Source organism: Schistosoma haematobium, chromosome 1 (assembly GCF_000699445.3).
Source record: "Schistosoma haematobium chromosome 1, whole genome shotgun sequence".
NCBI lineage: Eukaryota > Metazoa > Platyhelminthes > Trematoda > Strigeidida > Schistosomatidae > Schistosoma > Schistosoma haematobium.
In genome coordinates this window covers 55,741,992-55,767,579 of record NC_067196.1, presented here as the reverse complement: position 1 = coordinate 55,767,579, position 25,588 = coordinate 55,741,992, and the positions used below count along the sequence as shown (strand labels likewise).

At 40.8% G+C, this 25,588-nt stretch overlaps 1 protein-coding gene across 3 annotated transcripts; it reads right to left on the bottom strand.

The window, feature by feature from the left end:
* Positions 1-4,457: 4,457 nt before the first annotated feature.
* BPNT1_1 (3'(2'),5'-bisphosphate nucleotidase 1) lies at positions 4,458-24,528 on the bottom strand. Of its 3 annotated transcripts, XM_012942749.3 has the most exons (5): positions 21,120-24,528; positions 20,925-21,082; positions 20,486-20,788; positions 14,478-14,774; positions 4,458-6,365 (listed from the first exon to the last, which is right to left on the bottom strand). In XM_012942749.3, the coding sequence occupies exons 1-4, from the start codon at positions 21,325-21,327 to the stop codon at positions 14,478-14,480; spliced, it is 966 nt and encodes a 321-aa protein (XP_012798203.1). In that variant the 5' UTR covers positions 21,328-24,528; the 3' UTR covers positions 4,458-6,365. The 3 variants fall into 3 exon arrangements, with proteins under 3 accessions (XP_012798203.1, XP_051074557.1, XP_051074556.1); XM_051209127.1 differs by lacking the exon at positions 4,458-6,365 and having other exon boundaries at positions 12,641-14,774; positions 20,486-21,082; XM_051209128.1 differs by lacking the exon at positions 4,458-6,365 and having other exon boundaries at positions 14,478-20,788; positions 20,925-24,528.
* Between the last annotated feature and the right edge of the window lie 1,060 nt (positions 24,529-25,588).

The window sequence follows — 25,588 nt, the reverse complement described above, 5'->3', positions numbered from 1 at the left end:
GTCTGTGCAAAGTTGCAGTAGACGGTCCCCGTTATCTGACCTGCGACCAACGAGTCCCCATCGGCCACCTAAACGACTCTCTTCTGTGCCTAGACGCCCGACCTGAGCATTCAAGTCCCCGGCTAGTACCACAATATCTGTCGAACTCACTTTCTGGAGAAGAACAGATAACTGGTGGTAAAACTTATCCTTGATTGCATCCGGGCTGCAATCTGTCGGGAAATAGGCGGAGATGACGAAAAGACATCGTTTCTCACGCCGATTTCTTCTCACTTTGATGGAACTTTCTAATCTAACAGCACATAACCGACTGTTAATGGGGACCCAATCGACTAGTGCTGCCTCAGCTCAAGCGCCTAGTGCGACACCAACGCCAGCAAGACCAGACGAAGATGCCACACGTAAAACTAGCTTTTCGAAGCGACAGATGGAGATCGAATTTGTAGTACTTCGCCAGAGTCCTGAATACGGGTCTCGGATAGACAACAAACATCAATATTAAGACTTTCCAAAGACATACCCAGCCCTATCTGTTGTCCGACCTGCATAAATGTGCGAACGTTGAAGGCAGCCAGTTTGAATGGTGCACGTGGTTTCAGAAAAACTACTTCAGTCCTCGTATTCGGTGGTGACATACAATTTTCAACCGGACAGTGACTCGAGAACGTTTAGATACAGTCGAATTTCCACCAAAGACGAGCCGCTCTATAAGTATAAAAGAGGGTGAATAATGTGGAAAATAATAATAATAACAATAATGACAATAATAGTAGTAATAATAATAATAGTATTAATAATGACAATAATTGTAATGATAATAATCTGAATCAATTGTTTGTTTTTCAAAGCGAGAAAGGTAATTTCCATAGGCATAAAGAGTTCATCAATTTGTGTGTGGGCTGTGATACTGCCCGGGTGCCCAGACCGAAGCAGATGGTTTTCTTAGGGGGCCACACCCGGATCCTTCGACCTGAAGGTCTGATCCACAAGGTAGTGTCGCATCGTGAGGAGATGTATTCCCATGGTAGCCGGTGACCAACGATTGGTTCATACGCCACTTGTTCCCGCAGGATACTGGAGCCCATGTGCACCATTGGTTTGGGATCCGGTTAAAGCGCCGGACATTCGCTTTTCGTCTTCATGTTTTCGTAAACAACACCCCCGCCACGAGAAGGCAGTGAATAGGACTTCCCTGGCAGAGGCTGTATACGCGTGGCCATGTGAGAGCATTTCGAGAGGGAGAATGGACTCTCCCCACTCTCGGCCGTACCAGGGCATCCAGGGGGCCTACCACCTCGGCAAACCTCATATAGGTGGGCTACCTGTCCATTCACATAAGGTTCATACAGTAAAACAGGACGAAGCTCACGCGTTCCAAATTGAAAGCATAAACTGCTTATATATGAACGCCGCGAGTCTAGCAAACAAACTGGATGAACTACGTGAACTTAGCAACGCTAATAAGGCCCATCTGATAGGAATATCTGAAACCTGGATATCTTCTCAGTTCTCGGACCAAGAGTTAGCATTACCTGGGATGACTTTGTTCCGCAACGACAGAAAAACAGGAATTGGGGGCGGAGTAGCCATATACATAAGCTCTTGCTTGGAGGTGCACCAAGTTCACAACCTCGAGTTTAACAATCTTGAGGAATCCATATGGTGCTCTGTTACATTGTCAAGTACTTCGAGGTGTCTAGTCGGAGTCATTTACAGGAAGCCAACTGCCGACATCGAGTACGATAGTCGTATGCTGGAAGGACTATCCCGCTCTACCCGCCTCGGTTTCACACATATCCTGATTCTAGGGGACTTTAATCTCCCTAGAGTCAACTTCGTGGAACACACGTACACTGGAGGCGACAACTCAATTGAAGCTCGGTTCTTCAACCTCATCGATGACTTGGGCTTATATGAAAATGTGAGGTCGGCAACTCGTTGGAGAAACAGTCAGACACCATCGCGCTTAGACTGCGTATTCACTAACGAAGAATTCCTAGTTGACAACCTCTCAATCCTGGCTCCTCTGGGAAAGAGCGATCATGTCGTCATAGCCTTCAGTTTTGTCATCAAAACTAAGCTAAGGTATCCCAACAATAATTTGCGTTGGAATTCTAAACGGCTGAATGTCCCAGCTCTACATGACTATCTACAACAGGTAGTTTGGGATGTTCACCCTCAACTCGATGTGGATGGTCATTGGGACTTCTTACTGCACACGCTCTTATGTGCTACAGACCATTCAGTTCCTCAAACGGTTCCTAAAAGCTGCAAGCCACCTACAGTAATCAAGAACCGTACCCTTCGCCTGCTAAGCCGCAAAAGGCACTGTTGGGCAGAATACAAACGAACTGATAACGACGGAGCGTATAGGCAATATAAACATATAAGGAACATATGCACGAAGGCTATGAGAGAAGACAGGCTTCAGTATCAGACAAAGCTTATGGACAAATTTGCCTCTAACCCTAGAAGCCTATTCCGCTATGCAGCCTCTCTTCGTCAAGCCAAAACAGGAGTTTCTCAACTGGTAGGTCTTAACGGCCCGACCAACAACGATGACAACGCCGCCAACCTTCCGGCGGCACATTACTCTCAAACATTTCGACCGGCTGACATCAACTTTACTGACGACAGTTTCATCTGCAATTCCACAGGACTCTCCGAAGTGAACCTAAGCGCTGACTTGGTGTTCCGGAAATTGCAGCACTTAAGATTAGATACTTCTCCTGGCCCGGATATGGTTCATCCTGCCATACTGAGGGAGGCAGCCTCAATCCTGGCAACGCCGCTTAGCGTGATGTTTTCACACTCGCTAAGCCGAGGCAAATTGCCGGAAAATTGGAAGTTGGCTCACATCACACCAATTTTCAAAGGAGGTGAACGCAATGAACCTTCAAGTTATCGGCCGGTGGCTCTTCTGTCATTACCTTCAAAACTCATGGAGTCCCTGATATACGACGGTTTAAATGACTATCTACTGTCCTTAAATTTCTTCTCACCCCAACAGCATGGTTTCAGGAAGGGTTACTCTTGTATAACCAACCTGCTGACTGCGGTTGACAGATGGACAAACATCCTCGATCGCAAGGGAAAGGTTGATATCATTTACCTTGATTTCTCAAGAGCTTTTGATAAGGTTAACCACTTGTGTCTTACCAATAAGCTCAAACGACTAGGTATCAAACCACCTCTAATCGATTGGCTTACTTCATACCTAAAAAATCGACACTTTAAGGTTAGGGTTAATTTCACTTTATCTCAGGCTATGGAATGTCCTAGTGGGGTCCCCCAGGGCTCAGTACTAGGGCCTCTTCTCTTCTTGATCTACATAAATGATCTTCCTCAACAGGTAACGTCAGACTTATTACTTTTTGCCGACGACGTGAAACTTTGGAGAGAGATACGCAACCAAGACGATACACAGGCACTTCAGGAGGATCTGACTCGACTTCAAAGTTGGGCAGATGATAACGAACTTACCTTTAACACTTCAAAGTGTAAAGTAGTCCATCTGCGACATGTTGCAAACTACAGGTACAACTTAGGAAACTCCTCTCTAATAGTATCCCAAGTCGAAAATGATTTAGGAGTCCTGGTGCCCCATGATTTAAAGTCTTACGCTAACTGTGACAAAAATGCCTTCCGAGCAAACCTTGCACTGGTAACGTTGAAGCGCATTTTTGGACAGTTTGACGGACGAACTTTCCATACAATCTTCAATAGTTTCATCCGTCCCCATTTACAGTACGGAAACATAGTACTCTCTCCCTCACTCCAAAAGGACAAGGTCACTTTGGAGCGTATCCAACGTCGAGCCACGAAATCAGTTCGAGGACTCAAATCTAAACCTTACGAAGAACGCCTCCATTCACTAGACCTTTACCCATTAGAGTATAGGCGTCTTAGAGGTGATTTATTAATGGCTTATAGTATTCTTAACACTTCTGGACATCCTCTTAAACACCTACTTAAGCTTAGTTCGAATAATAACCTAAGGGGTAACACTCAGAAACTGGAAACACAACATAGCAAGACGGAATGTAGACACAACTTCTACTCCTTAAGAGTTGTCAAAATCTGGAATTCGCTGCCAGCCGAGTTAGTCCAAGCGACTTCTCAGGAGTCCTTCAAGAGGCAACTTGACCTATCACACTATGATTTACCAATTTCTTTTCCTCTTTTATTGTTAACATACCTAGGTTCCTGCCTGGAGGATTTGGTGAACCCCTGCTACTAGACACGGAAGCCTGTTAAGCAAAAGCTTCTATTCCGTCCACAACCATTTGAACCAAAATTAGAAAACATACACGAATATGAAATCTACCAGAAAAACTGAATCTTCACTTGTAAGTATACACCTAGGATTAACACAGGTCATCCGGTCTACTATTATTCTTATTACGGACATCCTCAAGGTCGAGCGAATCCCCGTCTAGTTGATATCAAATTTAGTTCTCGTGAAAATGTCTCACATACCGACGAGTTAAAAGCAGTGCATGAACAATCCTGATCATCCTTCTTATCACAAGATGTTTGTAAAGTGTTCACCTCTACTCTGGCCATTTTCTTAATCAAAACTTACGCTTTTCATTCTTATTCCAGAATGGGATTATGCTCACCAAATCAGTTTTCATGCCTAACGTAAACGGCTGACTGACTAACTTTTTCGGTCGCCTTAATAAATGACATTGATTTCGAACATACATTCTTGACTGATTTGCAATCACGTGGCTCGATCGACTTTTTCTGTTAAAAATTTGAATAGAATTAGTCTAAACATATGTCAAGTCTGTATAATGTTAGTCTAGAGTGATGGTAATCAGTTTCTAAAAACGCATTTACCGAGCAGTTTGACGGTCTAACGCTCGCGAATAAATAATTATATCGATGGACAGTCGTGTGGATCACAGTCAGATCTGCCTTAATGACTGTCATTACCAATGAACAAGCCTGAACTTCATGTCCATTTCGCAAACTAAAAAACAATTTTACTCTCAATAATAATAACATTTGAACAAATTATAAGAATTATTGAAAGAAATTTACTGACTTCTATCAGCCTTTTGTACATATTGATATAAAAAAAATGAAAATAAACTTCCTAACTATTAACATGTGTTTTTGATTGTTTTTCTGGTAGACAGTGTATGGGGTATCGTACGTGTTTTTATAGAGAGGAAGTATGTAGTCCTGACAATCCGATAGGTTTAACCAGGTCGATAACCCACTTGAATACAAAATTAGTTGATCGTAACTGAGTATTGTTAGTCGTGAACAATACAAAGTAGCACGGTTCCCATTTCTGTCGAGTGTACGTTCACCGTCAACGCCATCAAAGTTCTATGTACCTAACTTATCACGGATCGATAGTGGAAAATCGAAAATGTACACATGCTTGTATAATCAACTATCATCTGGTCGCACAAACACTCGTTTCTCTCTATTGAGCTTCCGTTTAGAACTCATCACCATCTATTTGCATACAGTTGGATGATCAAGTTTTACATCCAGTCATCATAAGACACATGAGAATACAAGCACAGTTCGGGAACTTGTATTTGCTCACTGGAATGTATTTGCCTGTCAATTGTGGGATGAATGTAATTCGTATAGGATTTCCATGAATAATAAATTCCAGGAAGCCGACCATTTCAGGGTAGAAATTCTAGGAAATCTCGACCGTATTCGGTCTCGGATAGACAGAAGCAGCAATAGTAGAGATAGTAGTAGTAACAGTAGTAGTAGTGTTTGAAATAGCTGTAGTCCTAATAGCAGCAGTAATGGTAGTGTAGTGAAGGAGAACACAGGTGATGACAACCCAATCATGTTTAGTAGAACATTACAGAGTTACTTGGTAAAATAGAAAAAACCACACTATAATACCTAATTTGCAAAATGTTCAATAATTGTCTCGGACTTCATTGTTCTTGCATTTCTATACTAATTGCTTTCTATTCCCGTTCTTCCTTACTTGATCTTCTCAATCTTCTGCTGCCACATATTACATTCCTGACTCGCGTTATATACTACTTATGTCAATATAAGTAGCAAGCATCACAGTAGTATTATTATTAGGAATATTAACGTTAGTCAGTGAATTTCCGCCATGAACGTTTCAGGACAACTTTGTAAACACAATATCCGCATCCTCATTAAATCCGGTTGTGCTTAAACGGCCAACACTATTCACCTGTGAACTGTTACAAACAACGAGCTATCTTCATAGTGCTTCTATGTATAACAGTATACGTGGAAAATTAGATGATTTCCATTCGATTCTCTTTTGTTCGATTACGCAAAACTGACAAACTGTCGTGCAGTGTGATTTATCTGTCAGATGGCATTTCTGAACATCAAGTCCCCTATAAGTAAGAAAAATGATCATGATATTCGAAGCAATTAGTCCCTTTCATAAATTTGGATAGAGTAATAAGAAGACGAAGATTATCAGAACTATGCAAATTTTCATATGGCTAAGTCTTCAATAAACCTTAGTATACATTTTTTAACAACACCCCAAAAACCGTGTCAAGATCAATCTTGTAACCTGTTTCAACTATATGTCTGCGATAGAGGATGATGGATGTTCATCATCTACTCTCATTGGATCATTTGATTTTATTTGTTTTTGCAACCACTTAGGTACATGATAGTGGCTAGCAGTAGAATCCAGGAAGCGCGTTTCGTCCTGTTTGGGACTTGTCAGCTGGATGTACCTACATCTGAGTTGATGTTCACTCTGGGACTCGAACCAAGTACCATTCGCCTCAAACGCCATCGCTTCATCCACTCAGCTACTGAGTCCTGACAGCCACTTGCTTGTGCAATGGGGTAAATTTAAATTCACTTGGTATTGTTTTGGCTTGTATCTTCCCATTGAGGTTTAAGACTGCAACTGATCAGTCTGTTATTGGCATATGTGCATACTGTGCTTATGCCTCGATATTGCCTTAATTTTCAAGCTTTTTGTACATGTTCGGACACCCTAAATTGGAGATCACGATTACTCCTCCCCATCTATATGTGGCCACACACAATCAAATCGATAAACACAGTGGCATGTGACGCAATCGTTTCCATGTCTTTTACGTTTTTGCTGAGACATGGACATTGTTTTCTCTTTCATAAAGACCTTTGCTGCGTAATACGTCCTGTTAACAACTTATTTAAGCCTTTGTTTCAGTAAAAAGCTATTTGAATCACCTCCAAACCGAAAAATGATGTAGACAGGTTCCTTTCTGCCAAGGTTTTAGTGGGTCTAAGTATACCGTGACCTTTACACCCATTATGAATTTTAAGCGATAGCCATTTCTCCGCTGCTTCGTTTAAAAACCTGATGTCGTCATCAACACCGTCATTTGTACAAACACGACTAACCCTATTAAACAGACCGCTCATAGAACCTCATTTGTATTGCACTGTGCAGTAACTATTGTGACTAAGGTATTGGCCCGTCAACGTTGGTTTTCGAAAGATGGATCGTCTGCTTGAACCATCTTCTCGTCTACTTGTTAGCATATCTAAGAAGAGAAGCCGGTCATTCTTCTCCTCTTCACATGAAAGGCTGATGTGGTTTTGAAGAGTGTTAAGTCTACTTAGTAAGCAATTCATATCGTCCTTTCTTTCACATAAAACTAAGATATCATTTACATATCTCTTATAAACAGACGTGTTTTCGACTAGGTTTTCAGCTAGATTTGTAACATGTGTCATAAACACATCTACTAATAACGGTCCTAACGGACTAACCATAGTATCCCAATCAATCTGGTGAAAGTATTCACCTTCAAATGTGAACTGGACGTTGTCAGTACATAATAGTGCTAAATCTTTAAGAATTTCTAAAGAAACAGATAATTTAAGGTCGTTTAAAGATATGTGGTCGCATAATATATTAATAGTCATTTTCAGAGGTGCATTTGTGAACTAGGACATCACGTCAAACGAACACATTGTCTTTCCCTTGATATTAACACGACCTAAATTATCGACCAATTCAAAAGAATCCTTCACAGAATACTTATATAAACGTGTTCAAATAGGATCCAGTAATTTAACTAGGTTATATATAGATGAGCGAAACAGTGATAAAATTAGGCGTAAACGAATGTTTGGTTTGTGAATCTTACCCGACCGAAGCTGCTACCTTGACGCGGTGGTCGGGCTTGCCTATCGTGATGACCCAACCGAGCTATATTGGCTGGAACATATGTTCCTGTAGGTCCTACCATGCCAGGCAGGTCGATTGAAGAACGGTAAGACTAAAAGCAGCAACTCAAGGTCTGAGGGCGAAGTCGTACTGCTGACTGTAGAGGGGTGTGACAGCAGTAAGGTGTTTCCCTCGGACAACCAGCATCTACAGCGATGCTGCTTTCCCACAAGGAAAAGCGGGGTTAGAAAAGGTCGACCCTAAAAATGTCACACCTTACCTTACCCCACGGATTTCCGTCTCCGGCGGTAAAGCCCTTTGAAGAACGGAGCTAACACGTCAAAAACCTCCCACAAAAAGGCCGATCCCGACCGGCCTCAAGCAGTTGTCCCTTGGGCTCTGCGGTCACGCTCCCAGGTCGTCAAGACCAACACTAATCCAATTTCCCTTTCAGGTTCCTCAAGAAATGCCCTTCTACGGTGTGGGCAGCCGGGAAGTGACACCAGCCCTCATACCCGTAACAGCACACGAGACCAAGTTGGTCACGTTCAAATCCTTCCTACACCCCCTAATAACTCTCTTATCTCCATGACTAACCCTCCTCACGTCTCTTTATCACCTCGCACCGCTAGGGCAAACGATTCGAGTACGCGGAACGTTATTCCTGGTCTCCTGAAACCACACTCTAAACTACATGTAGGAGCTTTTAACGTTCGAACACTGTGCCAAATAAGACAGCAGGCTTCCTTAGCTAAGACTTTAGAATCCCGCGCCATCGATGTGTGCTGCGTCTCCGGAACGCGCATACAGGATCCGAGTAGCGTCATTCACTTTACCTCACCATGCCAAAATAAAGAACCGACTCGATTTACGCTTCGTGTATCTGGAAGCCCTGATTCTGCTTCCCGTGGCCTCGCCGGCGTAGGTATAGCATTGAGTCCTTGGGCAGAACTACCTCTCTTAGAGTGGATCCCAGTAGACAGTCGTTTGTGCGCTGTCCGACTAAACGGAACAGTAAGGATCCGAAAAGATAGGGACGCTCTTCGTCGTCTCTACCTATTCTCCCACTGACTGCATCTCAGATGATGTAAAAGATGAGTTTTACAGAAAGCTCTCCGACCTTCAGGAAAAGCTAGGCGCTCTGATGTAGTAATAGTGGCCGGTGACTTTAATGCTCAAGTAGGCAAACTAAACGAAACGGAAAGACACCGAGGTGGATCTTATGGTGTCGTGGCTCATAGAACAGATAATGGCGACCGTCTGTTGCAGCTATGCTCAGATAACCGCCTCTTTCTTGCAAATACTAACTTTAAGCATAAGGAAAAACATCTTTTAACATGGAGACCCCCTAATTCGTCCCAACGTTGGACCCAAATAGATCACATCGCTATCAGCCACCGATGGAGGGGCTCGATAGAAGACTGTCGCTCATTCTGGGGCACATGCTTAGATTCAGATCATGCTCTAGCACGAGTGCGTATCTGTCTGCGTCTTACTGGACGTAGGAAAGACGCTGCAAGTAAACCTCTTAGGGCCCTACTTAATGATAGTCAAGCTAAGAGTATATTTCAGGAACAACTAGTAAAACAGTTAGGCAGCCATGTATGTGATGCTCACCCCGAGGCAGCATGGAATGATATCCGACCATCTTTCGCACTGATAGATGCTCGGAAACTCATTCCACCTGGCTCTGAACATAATGAAGAGCGGAGTCAGCTTAAGCGCAAACTGACAAGAAGTCTACGCAATGATCGTGAACAGTGGTGGGTAGCGAAAGCAAGAGAGATGGAAAAGGCAGCGGCAATAGGTAATAGCAGACAATTGTTCAGACTTGTTAAGGAAACTGGTATTAGGAAACCGACTGTTAGCGAAACAATTGCAGAGAAAGATGGACATATTATTCATTCTCAATCCAGGAGATTGGATCGATGGGCAGAACACTTCAGGGATCAGTTCAACTGGCCTTCAGCCACGATCTCCAGTCAACCTGAATGGCAAGTTAATGTAGGTCCTCCGTCTCTTTACGAAGTTGAAAAAGCCATAGGAAATCTGAAGCGTAGGAGAGCAGCAGGCCCTGACAGGTTTACTCCTGAGATTTTTAAGGATGGCTGTCCAGTATTAGCAGCGAGATTGGCTGAGGTCTTAGGTAGAATTTGAGAACTGGACGTAATCCCATATGACTGGTCCCAATCACTGATTGTGCCAGTCTATAAGAAAGGACAAAAGTCCTCTTGTGACAATCACAGAGGAATCAATTTGACAAATATAGTGTCTAGAATATTAGCTTCAATAACACTTCGATGCCTAACTAAAGCTCGTGAAGAGCAGACTAGAGAAAATCAGGCTGGTTTTCGACCTGGACGTGGTTGTATAGACCACATACTCACACTACGTCAGGTTCTAGAACACAGACGCCCCACAATCGTAGTATTTCTCGACCTTGAAGCAGCATTCGACTCTGTCGATCATAAGGTTCTATGGCAGTGTTTGTCACTGAAAGGAGTACCAAAGAAGTACATTAACCTTATACAGGCTCTCTACTCGAACACAACTGGTCGAGTGAGAGCTTATGGCGAAGTGTCATCAAAATTGATTACCTTAAGTGGTGTTCGTCAGAGATGACCACTATCTCTATTCTTGTTCAACTTTGTCGTCGACGTACTTTTAGAGATAACACTTTCCTCGTCTAGATTTCCAGGGGTTGAACTTCTACCGGGAGGTTCACTTGTTGACTTAGAATATGCTGATGATACAGTTTTATTTGGTGAAGACGCTGACAAAATGCAGAGTCTTCTGACCACTCTAAGCAACAATGCAAGCATGTTCGGGATGCGATTCTCCCCCTCGAAATGCAAAATGTTACTTCAGGATTGGGTTGCATTGACACCCGAACTAATGATAGGGAGTGAAGTAATTGAGCGTGTCGATCGCTTCACTTATCTTGGAAGTCTCATCAGCTCTTGTGGTCTGGTGTGTGACGAAACCTCAGCACGGATGCAGAAGGCTCGACTAGCTTTTGCCAACTTGCGTCATTTATGGCGTAGGCGAGATATCCGTCTATCAACCAAAGGACGGGTTTACTGACCAGCAGTTCGTTCCGTCCTACTTTATGACAGTGAAACGTGGCCGGTAAGAGTAGAGGATATCCGTAGGTTACTAGTATTTGATCATAGGTGTCTTCGAAATATTGCTCGTATATCGTGGGACCATCGAGTAAGTAATGCAGTTGTTAGGAAACGGGTACTAGGTAAGGATGGCAAATCAATTGATGAAGTAGTGAAACTTCATCAGTTGAGATGGCTGGGACACGTGTTACGTATGCTTAACGACCGACTGCCTCGATGTGCGATGCTCAGTTGTATAGGAGTAGGCTGGAGGAAAGCTAGGGGCGGCCAGACTTAAACATGGCACAAGTTCATGAAGTCAATGACAAGTGGACTGAGCCATGTTGGTAGGTGTAGACTACCTGGTTGGGATGTGCGAGATGATAGCAATCGATGGTTAGAGACCTTGAATGACATGGCTCAAAATCGTTTGCAATGGCGCAGGTGCATCCACTCTTTGTGTTCTCCCAAATTTTGATCTCCTTATTCCTCCTTGTCTCTTTTTTTTCTCTTCCTAAATTTATTTCACTGGATTATACTCTTTAAATAACGTCTCCAAACAATAATTTTCCCGATTACTGCTTATACTTTTATTACCTCTACCACTACGGGATTTAAACCGACCACTGCATCTCTGTGCTAATGTGGTGTGGCAACTCGAACTGATGTACGTACGTACGAAGTTCTACGTTGATACTGACTGACTGATTGTGAATCTTAGGTAATCAATGTAGATGACGATACTCAGAACCAATAGGTTTTAGGGAATTAAATTCCTCTCTACCAATAATATTCATGTGTAACAGTTTTACTAGGTTCGAATTTATTCTTCCCTCTAGTTTGCTAATACCTCCAAATTCGGCTTCAGGCATAAATTTACTTTCATCACTGAGGATGGATAACATCTCACTTTTGTATTCATATTTGTTCATGATAATCATGATAATAAAGGGTCTTCTGCCAGTGATATTTGGATTTGGTACGATGATAAGTATATCTCAAATAACTAGAAGCATCTGTTGCAAAAGTAGCATTTCAGTACTCTCCAATCACATGATCAGAAGAATGGCCCGAAGTCCTGGATATAGCACACTAATCAAACATCAAAGCGTTCTGGACAGCCGCAACTTTGTTTACTCATGGAAATGAACCACTATACCTTCGACATTGGAAATCCTGGTTCGCTACTTGCGCCAAGGACTCAAAGTTGTTTTCTCGACCAGTATTCCCCAAAAGCTTTACTTCAGCTTATTTTATGGAATCCAAGCGCATTTTAGAACCGAATGGATGGGAGGGGATTTTATTTCAACACATAAATATTGGTACAAGAGGGCACCAAATATATATGCGCCACACCACATTTGTGTGTGTGTAGGCTGTGATACTGCCCGGGTGCCCAGACCGAAGCAGATGGTTTTCTTAGGGGGCCACACCCGGATCCTTCGACCTGAAGGTCTGATCCACAAGGTAGTGTCGCATCGTGAGGAGATGTATTCCCATGGTAGCCGGTGACCAACGATTGGTTCATACGCCACTTGTTCCCGCAGGATACTGGAGCCCATGTGCACCATTGGTTTGGGATCCGGTTAAAGCGCCGGACATTCGCTTTTCGTCTTCATGTTTTCGTAAACAACACCCCCGCCACGAGAAGGCAGTGAATAGGACTTCCCTGGCAGAGGCTGTATACGCGTGGCCATGTGAGAGCATTTCGAGAGGGAGGGCGAACCCACTCCACTCTCGGCCAAATCAAGACCATAATGTACCAGAATATTTAATACTAATCATTACATAGCTGGGACGCTTTTGGGACAGTTATCAATTACTTAGCGGTGACTTGTGAATGAACCATGACAGTAAAGTGACACAAGCCCCATTATGTTTCGGATCTAAATGAGACATTACACTGAATTTCATCAAATAATCTTGTTATCAGCATCATCCCCAAATTTATGGTAATTCGCAAACAGTAGGGGACCTTAGTATCAGCCATATTCCACGAACAATCAAATTAATATCAGAACCAGTATCAGTTTGACGTCTCGCTAACCGAAATCTGTTGTGTGTTTTGCTTGTAGCCCCTACTTCGTTAGAAAAACAAAAGAACACAGTCAGGAAATTTGAAAGGATAGCATACTGTCACTTTGTGGTTCATGATTCCTATATCTATCAGAATTAGGGAGTCTATGTGATGGAGAAAAGTGAATAATTCGTATTCTTCACATCAACTGTAATGGCTACTAGTATGAATGACTTAGCAAAGAGAGGTGTTAACATAATTAGTTGAGAAAGTTACATACACGATAGTTTTCACGTTTCGTTTTCTGAGTTTATTTGTTTTAAGATAGATTAATTATGATAAACCTATATTTTTCTAAAATAAAACTGTCAACTATCATACTAATAATGTTGTTTATAATCTGTAAATAAGAATGGTAGGCAGTTTTTAAATTTTACAACGCTTCCGTGCAAGTCAGTCAATGAACATTTTATTTGGATCACATACTTAATCTTTCCATTTACATCCAACCAACATACTAATTTATTCTTGTCGAGATAACTGAAAACCTGTTCTCCATAACTTCCGTGTCCACTTGACTAATGATAATTCCACTTTTATATCAACTATTACCAACCAGTATCATAGAATCGTCTTTTTACTAGTTAAGACAACATTAATAATAATTTAGCTTTATTTATTTCTTACATAATAAATATATGCTTTAATACGATTGAACCGACTGAGACTTTCTTTAATTAAGAAAGATTCAGAAACGAAAATTATGGATCACAACATTCAATCGAAACCATTAGGACTTCACAAAATAAAATTAGTTAGATTACAATAATAAGTGATTTTCAGCCAACAAAAACAATTTATACAGCCGAAAAGAAGTGGGCACCTGAACACATTAAATACTCGTCCAAATAATTACTATTTTTAAAACACATATAACATTGGTAGAAAGAATCAAAAGAACAAAATAATCACACACTTGAACACATACGAATTAGTCTATGGATGATATAGAATGTCATATAAACATTGTTATCAAGTAAAAGAAATACGACTACGGAATAGCGAAGAGAAAGGCTTATTCACATAAACACATAGGAAATGTATGTAATGACCAACACTTTGTGCTGAAAATTCTATAGTGTACTACACATCTAATATTGAACAAAGTCAATAATAATAAACAAAAAATAAGATTTAGTATTACCTAATCACGAGCTGAGAAATCGTCAAGCACTTCTTTTGGCAAACAAGAAACATATGATGGCAACCAATCGGCGACAGGAGTAGCAAGTATGCCTCGAAGATTATCATGTTTAGCATTCAGATCATATTTGTAAGACTGTCCAGTTAAATCTGTTAGTATCCCACCAGATGCCAGAAGCACAGCTTCTGGAGCACATGTATCCCACTTTTTAGTACCTTGGCTAGGGAATACATAAACATGAGCACGTCCTTCCAGAAGCACTAGAACTTTATAACCACACCCTCCTACACGAAGAACCTATGAAAAGAAAAAATAAGATATGGGATTAAAAAATGAGATAGCATAACAAATACTGCACGAGTATATTTCGGATTTTAGGGATAAAACTTGTGCATAAACTCTAACATCCAAAATAACCAGTTTCATTACTAAAAATACATGAAATTAGAATCGAACTTGCATCATTAAAAAAGTTTCAAGATACAGAGAGTCAAAAACAAGGTTTTGAGCTACATAAAGTGAAAACTTATCGACAGATCCTACTTACAGCATATTTACTGAATGGCATAAGATTTTATACACAATAAAGAAAGATCAAGAAGTCGACATTTTGGTAGAAAAATGAGAAGACTAAGTTGGTCTGAAAAACGTTTCGTATTTGGGCAGTTACACCTCGAACAATCTAGTCACATATACTTGTCAAGGCATCTTAAGTGAAAATTAATAAGGGTCAAATAAATGACGGTTCAAGTAAACAAAGTAGTACTTTAAAGAGAAAATCAACATAGTATGGAAAGAAGGGGAAATCATCGCATTACTCGTGCAATGTTTAGGTTTATTTGGAATCATGGGATTAGTACCTCCGATCATGATCAGTTTAGCAGCGTAATATGTCTTCGATGGCTGATTTTAGTTTCCGTCCTAAAATCATACTGTTAGATTCACTTCCAAATAGTAGAGGTATGTTAACACTTTCCTTCGCAACAGAATTAAAGAGATTTGGTGTTGACTGACTATTGCACTTATTTATAAACTCCAGTGGATAACCGTTTGATATCACTGTGTCAGTCAGCAATTCCGCATCTTCTTCAAACATATCTGCAGCACATATGTTTTGAGTGCTGTTAGAGAGGCACTTACGAAGCTTCGCTCGTGTTACAACGGATAAAAACTGGAATTTTAAATATTGATCACTCCATGTTGGTTTTCTATATACTGACCGCATTATAATCCCAACCTCCCATCGACTCGAAAGTACGTCTAAAAAGGATGATCTGTTATTACTTTCTTCCTCATAGGTCAGTGCGATATCATCCTGTAAACTATCTAGTTTATCTAATGACTGAGCAGTATCGAAATTATTATCACACATAACTAATACATCATCCACGTATCTCTTATGAAGTTACCTCACTGATGAGCTCATTTGTCACACTCTCAACATATGACAAATACACTAGCTAAGAAAGGTTTCAAAAGACTACCCATAGCAGCACCATCAACTTGTCGAAAATGTTCACCTTTAAACATGAAGTTTCAGAGTACACAACAAAAGTAAATTTTTCAACAGTGTTGACCGAATAGGGAAAAGGGGAACATTCGTAAAAACAATGTATACATCAAAAGAATGCATGGTCGTTTCTTTAATAACAAAACGATCAAGAAGGTCAGTTAGTTTAAATGTATCTTTTAAGGAAAACGTACACAATTTATTGCTCATTGCCCCCGAATGCCACGGTACGGCAGAGGGCGGAGAGAATCACCTCCCCAAAAATACTCTCTCACATGGTCACATGTATACAGCCACTCCTACGGAGCTCCTACTCACTAAATTCTCGTGACGGGAGTGTTTACGAAATTGAGAGGGTGAAAAGCGAGTGTTTGGCGCTTTAACCGGGTTGGTGGACACAGAGAGTCCACCTACGGGAGTTGGAAAACCCTAATTCCAAACCAGTGGTGCATATGGGCTCCAGTATCCTGAGGGGACAAAAGGGGTATTAACCTATTATTGGTCATCGGCTACCATGGGAGTGCACTCCTAACGTTGCTCCACTGCCTTGTAGACCTTCAGGTCGATGGCTCCGGGTGTGGCCCCCTAAGAAAACCACCTGCTTCGGTTTGGACACCCGAGCAGTATCATAGCCCACACACAAATCAAGTGACTTGTGTGGCACATATGTATTCGGTGCCCCTTTGTACCAATATTTATGTTAAAATAAATAAATAAAAATACATAAATATTGCGGATTAGGTTTAGAAATTTAGCTAGCTATTTCGCTAGTTCCTGTGTAGGTTAACGACATATAGATAATATTAGTCATAGTAAATTACTACGTTTACGATTTTCAGTTAAACTATATAAACTCGGAAGTACGGAACCGAATGGTTTTTAGCATATCAAACATTTCAGCCCGACGAAAATGGGAGGTTTATCAAGACTATTAAGCATAAAACGCCAGTGGAAAAAAACAGAAATAAACTACAAGGTTTTCAAACTAATACTACTTGCTAGCATGTTTTGCTCTGATTTGCAAATGTAGATCCTTTAATATGTTTTACGAAGATGTACTCTTGAAACTACAATGCGATGACGTAGAAAATCTAGAATTATTTCCCGACACCGATACAGTTGAACTTTTCTAGTCACAATGGTTTCGGTATATTTTACGGAATTAATAATAATTTGACTATAGACATGTCTCAAACGGAAAACTTAACACACATTGTAAGTTTAATATTCGCTTTTGATTCACAGATTACTACTAATGTTAACAAAACAAGCAACAAAAGGGTTTTCTCACAAAATTAATTTTGCTTCTGTAAATAAGAGAAATATGTAAATTGGAAATTGGTGGAATGCATAAATATCGTGCTTAAAGTACTTGGTAACGCATGTATTCATGTATGCATTCATCACTAGTGGTGACCAAGTGGTTGTAAACACGAGCTCGTAAAGTAGCTCATGTATAATAATAGTACACACCACACATAAGAAAACTACGTAAAAACTAGAACAACGATTACTTACTTAGCTACGCCTGCTAACCCTCGTGGAGAAGCATAGGTCGCGCACCAACATTCTCCATCCAACCCTGTTCTTTCCAGTTGCTATTCATCCTTTTGATGTCTGCTTCTAATTCCCGAAATAATGTATTTTTTGTCTTCTTCTTTTATGTGTCCCTTCAGAATTCTAAGTTGGAGCTTGCCTACTGACGCAGTTTAATGGTTTCTGCAATGTATGTCATACATACTTTCAGCGTCTTTTCATAATTTCCTCTCCAGATGGAAGCTGGTTTGTTCTCTCCCACAGTAAACTGTTGCTGATGCTATCCTGCCAACTTGCATTGTGTACCTTGAGTAGACAACTGGCATATCCAAGAGTTCCTCAAAGTGTTCCACCTATCTGTTCCTCTGTCCCTGAATCTAAGTGATTGGCTTACTTTCATTGTCCATGACCGGTCTCTCTGGTTTACTATATTTCCCTGCTAGTTTCCTCATTGTATCATATAGTTGTCTCATATTTCCTTCACTTACAGCTTTTTCCGCTGTTGTTACTAGGTATTCCACATATTTCTGCTTGTCAGTTCTAATGCTTTTTTCACTTTCCTATTTGCTTCTGTGTATTCAGCTTGTGCATTGATTCTCTCTGTTCTTGTTCGGCTGTTGTTTGTTCTCTTCCACAGTAGGCTGTTTCTGGTGGTATCCAGCCAACGGACATTGAGTATCTTGCGTAGACAACTGTCTGTCAGCTGACCTCCATGCACGACTTTGCACTGTAGTCCGTCGTACGAATTCCGTGTGATGTTGACAATCCTCTCAGGAACTCTGTAGTGTCGAAGAAGTTTCCATAATGTTCTCCTATCTACACTGTCAAACGCCTTCTCATAGTCAATGAAGTTGATGTATGGTGACGAGTTCCACTCAAATGGTTGTTCGACGATGATCCATAGTGTCGCGATTTGGTCTGTGCACAACCGATCCTCACAGAATCCAGTCTGTTTATCTCGAAGTTGGGCGTCTACTGCATCTTTCATCCGGTTCAGCAACACTGTTGAAACCTTTTACTGGTACAGATAGTAGTGTGATGCCTCTATATTTTTCACATTTGCCCAGATCTTTCTTAGGAATCTTGATGAGATATTCTTCTTTCCAGTCCGTCGTCACTTGTTCTTCCTCCTAAATCTTCTTGAATAAAATGCGGAGCTTCTTTGCAGTTACTTCTGTATGACTTAAGTGATTCGGTTGGTATATTGTCTGGTCCTACTGCTTTCTCACTCTTGATTTGTCCTATGGCCATCCTGATTTATTCGGTCGTTGGTGGAGTGACGGCTATAGGACGGTCTGTAGGTGGTGCTTCGATGTCCAGAGGGTTCAATGAGACTGGCCTATTCAAGGGTTCCTCGAAATATTTCACTTGTCTGTTCCTCTGTCCCTGAATCTAAGTGATTGGCTTACTTTCATTGTCCATGACCGGTCTCTCTGGTTTACTATATTTCCCTGCTAGTTTCCTCATTGTATCATATAGTTGTCTCATATTTCCTTCACTTACAGCTTTTTCCGCTGTTGTTACTAGGTATTCCACATATTTCTGCTTGTCAGTTCTAATGCTTTTTTCACTTTCCTATTTGCTTCTGTGTATTCAGCTTGTGCATTGATTCTCTCTGTTCTTGTTCGGCTGTTGTTAATCGCTGTACTGTCGTTCTTCCTTTCCTGAATCTTATCTAGGGTTTCGATGGCGATCTATTCATTATGTTGATGCTTCTTGCGGCCCAGAATCTCCTGACATGTTGAATTTAGTGATTATTTGATACCTTTCCAGTTTTCCTCCATAGTAGTTTCTTCCCTTACTAGATCCTGTAAGGCTTGAAACCTGTTGTTGAGAGTTATCTTGAATTGATTGAGTTTGTTAGTATCTCGAAGGGACGATGCACTAAACCTTTTTAATGCTGTTTCCCCAGCTGTTCAGTGTTTTTTTAGCTTCAGTTTCATCTTGGCCACCACCAGGTGGTGATCTGAAGCTATGTCAGCTCCTCTCTTGGTTCTCATATCCTCAATTGTCCTTTGGAATTTTTTATTGATACAAATGTGATCTATCTGATTCTCCGTGGTGTGGTCCGGTGAGACCCATGTAGCTTTTTGTATGTGTTTGTGGGGAAATATTGTGCAACCTAAAACCATTTTGTTGAATACACATAAATTTCCAAGTCCCTCGCCATTCTCATTCCTATCTCTCAGTCAGTTCGTGTCATCCCATGATATCCTCATAAACGTTGTTGTCCATTCCGACTTTGGCGTTTAAGTTTCCCGTTAGGATGGTCAGGTTCTTTCCTGGACATTTCACTATGATCGAATGCAGCCTCCCGTAGAACTGATCTTTATCGTTGTCACTGCTATAATTGATCGGTGCATAACACTGGATAACATTCATTGTGATTCCCTCCTTTGTTTTGAATGACGCTTTGATGATCCAGGATCCATGATTCCCGTCCTACAAGTGCGTTAGGTGCTTCTTTGGACAGCGTCAAAGCAACTTTTTGAGTGTGAGGAGCATTTTCCTCTCCGTGATCAGAGTACAGCAGCATCTCTTCCGAATATAACCTTTCCTGTCCAGCTTGGAATCAATGGGTTCCAATGATTCCAAGCACCGTTAAAGTTGTATCTCCTCGTTTCCGTTTCTATTTGTATGGTCTTACCAGTCTTCCACAATGTCCGAACGTTCCATGTACCTATAAAAACTGTTTCTCTGGTTGTTAGAAGAGTATCAGCCTCGTGAATTGCAAAGAATTTCGGCTCCCACTATGAGGCTTCATAACTCTTCAAAATGAAGACCTTTCAACTCCCAGGGTAGAGTTTAATAGATTATTTGATTTTAAGAGCGATACAAAGCATTTTACACCCACAATTACAGATCAATATCAAATATTTGAGAACTATGTGATATGTAAAAGTGTTGAACATACCCACACAAGAAATTCAAAAATGTATTGTAACAATACAATAATGCTTACTTCAGTGGGATAGAATGCTCCGTCGACAAAATCCTGAGTAGTAGAGCGATGGGATCGAGTAACCACAATAACATGAGGTGAAGTAAGTTTTTGGGCATTTTGGTTGACTGGATATGGCAATTTTGAAGAAGGTACCAGAGGATTTATGCCAAACACACCCAGACCTACAAGTCCCCAAACGATTCGAGTCGTGTAGTGAGGCTCAGTTGTATTGGCTTTGTAAAAGGGTTGAGCGATAACACCACCCACAGGCTTTCCAGCAATCGAAATTCCGATAAGAACTGTAACAAACTCAACAAGGCCCTGTATTTAGAAGAAGCACGTACACAGGGAAAATTAATTTTACTTAAGAGTTTAAAACCATGAATGGACATCTACTGTTAGTATGTGGTTGTATTTTACTTGATATCATGAATAAAAATCAAATAGATAAACATACTTCAGTAAATTCCTTTGTACCATCCAGTGGATCCACCCAAACTACAATATCCTCCAGTGACAAATCTTTTAGTTCTGGAGGACAGCGGTGTTCAAGAACAGTTGAGTTTAACTCAGTGGACGTAGATAGATCTCCAGGATCCAGATCACCTTCTTCGCCTATTTTTCGAGTTATTAGAGTAAACATTAAATATACCAATAACATGAAGACCCGGGAAGGTCTCGTTCAAGGATTGTACTATGCACCGTTGAGAATCTCGATCAGCTCTAGATTGCAAATCGTCAACTCCTTTGTCGATAATGGCCAAGTCTTTGGAATCATATACCGCACGAATCAAAAAACAGGCCTTGTCGGCTAAAGACACAGAGGCAGCAAGTATTCTCATGACAAGAGGGGGCTGCATATTTCTTTGAAATGAAAAAAGATTGAATTATAAGCTGACAACCATACTAACAAAAAGCTACTAAGGAACCAGATTAAAGTTTATGAACGTCTCAAGAGCAAAACACATTGTGACTGAAGCAAAGCAACACGATGTCTCTAGTGTATATTTAGTGCTGCGAATTACAGAATTATTCGTTAGGAAAATACACTAACAGCAACTCCCCTTCCTTTAAGAGCTGATCAGTTATAGGCAACGTAGAAACCGGTACATATGTCCATCGGCTTCAGATCAGTGAGATGAAACTGTCTAGATAAATACTAGAAAATCACAGTCCATACATACCTAAAAAGGAGATAAGCAACTTCTACACAATATATTCGCTGCTTGGATGCCAGATGGACAACCTACGCCACACGTAACCCGAAAATACAAGACAGTCTTGTGAACTTATATCGAATCTTCACCATACAGCAAATACTAGGGTCGATGAGACTGAAGTTAAATAAAGTGGATCCAGTGACAAATCAATCCTTGAAAAACCGGTCACAAGAAGCATTATCTGCAGAAGGATACCTACGATAGCGTCAGATGGAAGTTTCGATGGTGAGTACGGTAAAAGTAGTAATCTGGTGAATACCATACTGAATAGATTTAATAAATTGGTGTAAATAACTGTCTTTGAAATTTTCGCAAAATTAATGACACTGAGTAAAGGACTATGGATAAAAAATGATAGCAAATGTTGAGATCAATTTCGTGAGTTCGGTAGTGTACAAATGCCAGCCAGAATTAATTAGTGATCAATGGTAACGTGGGCCATCCTGATCAAATGCCATATCTGACACACACTCTTAAACAAGGTACCCAGCCCCGTATTAAGTACCACAATGTTGCGACAAGGATCATATTAAATAAGTTAGCTTAAACAGAAAAGTAAAGTCATCCAAAAACTCTTTAAGTATGTATCGAATATATGAGTGATTTTCGCAGACAAAATGACCTAGAAGCTAATACTTTGAAGGAAAAGTGGAGGACTCAAACAGCTACAACATAAAACCAGAGCATTCACAAGGTTTATGTACTTCTGAGGAACACTTTTCAATGACAGACACTGACACAGAACCTCTCGGTCTACAGAGTCAAATGCTGCTTTTAAGTCAAGATAAACTTCCATTGTCGTACGCCGATAAGCATGTCTGTGTTCTAAGATCTGGCGAATGGTGAATATGTGGTCGATGAAGCCACGACCAGGTTTGAAGTCAGCCTGATTTCCTCGTGTTTGCAGTTCACGAGTCTTAGTTAGGCGTCCGACAACAATTGAGGCTAGTATTTTACATGCCATATTAGTTGAACTAGTCCCTCCATGGTTATCACAGGATGATTTTGACTCCTTCTTATATATTGGGACAATCAGTGATTGCGACCAGTCAGATGGGATTACATCCAACTCCCAGATTTTAGCTAAAATATTAATCAACCTAATCGCTAAAATTGGACCACCTTACTTAAAGACCTCTTGAGCCAATCCATCTGCTCTTACTCGTTTCAGATTAGCTACAGCTTTTTGAACTTCAATTAGAGTCAAGGGCCTATTTCAATGTTCCGTTCAGGATGTTTAAAAATGGTAGGTAGCTGTGAAATAGTTGGAGGCAAGCCCAACTTCTCCTTAAAGCGTTTCCTCCATCGTTCTAAACCTCTGTACTGCGAGCAGATGAGAATGTTGTCTTTTTCAGAGATTGTCTTACACTTGACTTCTCAATTTCGGTTTCCTTTATTAGTCTGGAAAGCTGCCTGGTGTTACCTACAGTCGCTGCCATTTCCATCTGTTTTGCTTTCGTTGCCCACCACTGCTCACGATCGTTCCATAGACTTTGGGCTAACCTAGATTTGATTTGTTTTCGCTTATCATCGTGTTCGGAGCCTGATGGGATAAGTTTACGAGAGTCTAGCAGTGCAAGAGATGTAGCACAAATACACTGGTTATTCGTGGTCCTTTGTTTCAAATCACTAGTAGATGTCACTGCTGTTTGTATATCTTGCTAAGCAACATCCGGGTCGGCCTCGTTTTCGGAATTGCCTAAGTTGTTCCTGGAATCTACTTTTGACTTTCTCGTCACTGAGTTTAACTCGAATGAGTCTTCTTAATGTGGCTTTACCGTGTCCAGTGAAGCACAAGCAAATACGTGCTTGTATCAGAACATGATCGGAGTCCAAGCATGTATTCCAGAACGAGCAGTAGTCTTCTTTCGAACCTCAACAACGATGACTGATGGCAATATGGTCTAGTTGAGTCCATCGTTGGTTTGGTGCAGGCGACCGCCATTTTAGACGATGTCCCTCCTTGTGCTTAAAACTAATGCTTGTTAAAAATAAACGATTGTCTGGGCACAGTTGCAGCAGACGGTCAACAGGATATCAGTATGCAGCACTTGTTCACCAAAATCTCAGTGATACCCAAGCAGATAGTTATTGCTCGGGATTGTGACGAAACGTAATTATGTGATCTCAAAAATTCTTCATTTTAACCGGTTGAAGCCTACTATCTTATCATAAAACGACCCGGGGTGATATGATCATAGATCTGAAATTGTCTAGTAGTTTATAAAAAAACCATTAGATACCATATGCCATATATACCATCTATTTTTCTCTTCTCTCATAAAAGATATTTACGACATTTTGTAGGCGCAGGTTGTAGTTAAGGGATTTGTTACTCTGTTTAGAGAAAATCCGGAGTCAAATTACAGTTACCAACACGCTCGTCCTGCTAAATAGTCAAAAGGAAGACAACTACGTGTCAGACTACCATACTTCCTGAACCGTTATTGCTACAACATTAAGCTTATGTTTGTATTTATATACGAAGACCCAACCACATTAGTTGTAAATTCTTATAAGGATGCAATGGCGCATGAAAACCACCTATCTGAGTAAAGTTTTCCTAAAACTTGAGCAAACTAAACAGCTAGGCTTTACCAATCCTACAAAACTCTACATTAGAGGCAAAGGAACGGTGGGAAAAACTTAAATGCAGGTTAAAGGATAATGATTGATGCATATGCAACAGTTTGCGTCTGGCTGGAAGATACCCTATGTGCAAGTGAAGTATTTTGAGTATTTTGAGTGGAGAGAGCTGGAAAAAAACAGGAAAAAATATGGACGGCCCGGAAAGTGCACGTTGGACTTTTTCAAATCCGTCGCCTCGTTTCAACGACCTTGAACGACCTGACTGGAGGCGGTCATTCCGTATTTCTATTGTCGTGGGTTGTTTCTGTTGCATGAATATTACGTTTTCTCATATTTAAGTCGTCTTTTGCCGTATTAAAAACACAAAATAGCTGCCAAAAGCAATAATTTAGCAGTCTCAATTTTGTAGTGTACAAGTTAGCTCTATATACAGCAACAATATTGTTGCTTCGTAACTTGGTCTGTGATCCCAATTGCTGTAGTGAACCTCAACGCCTTTATTTAATTTCAAGATAAGGTCTAGAAAACAACGTTAAAAGGATAAGATAAACTCAGGAGGTATAGATATGCGAAGTTTGTGTGAATCGCTGTTAAACTCAGAAGTAAAGACGAAATATCCAGTAACCGGTAAGACTTAAATATTTGTAGTACTTCCTTCAGTTGGTGAAGAATTATTGCAAGGAATAACTGTTCTAATAATTAATAGGTGCTTCATGTTCAAGAGACATTTCAGTTGACGTAAGCGAGGCGTTTTAACGTATAATACTGAAAAGGCGTTTAGCAAGCTGGATTGAATTTGATGGTGCGCCAAAGGAGTTCCAAAAAGTATGGAAAATATTTATATTACTTCTCAAAGAATTGACCGACCGAAAACCCAATAATCGCAGATTTTCCCCACCGTTTTGTAGACGGGTTTCTAGTTCAGATAGTGCCGTCTTCCTTTTTATTCTATCTTCAAGAGGCATATCAGGTCTTACTCGGATGTCGGTATTGTCGTGACTACGAGCGCCACTCAGCAGAAGATCACGTTGCTTCTCCGATCCTAGGATTACCTTAAGGATTCTGGGTGGTCGGGGTTCAAGATTGTCCTCAGTCCTCTTGACTATTCTAACCAATTTTTTGACCTGAACTCCTTTAGAGTTATCCGGTAAAATACTACGAATATATTCTCCTAGCTTTTCCAAACCATGCCCTTGTCTACTTTTGGGACCAGGATCAAAATCATTTGATTCTGGCAAATTACTTACAACAATATTTTATAAGATTAGGCTTTCTCTGGACACGACAGGGTAGATTTCCTTCTTAATTTCAG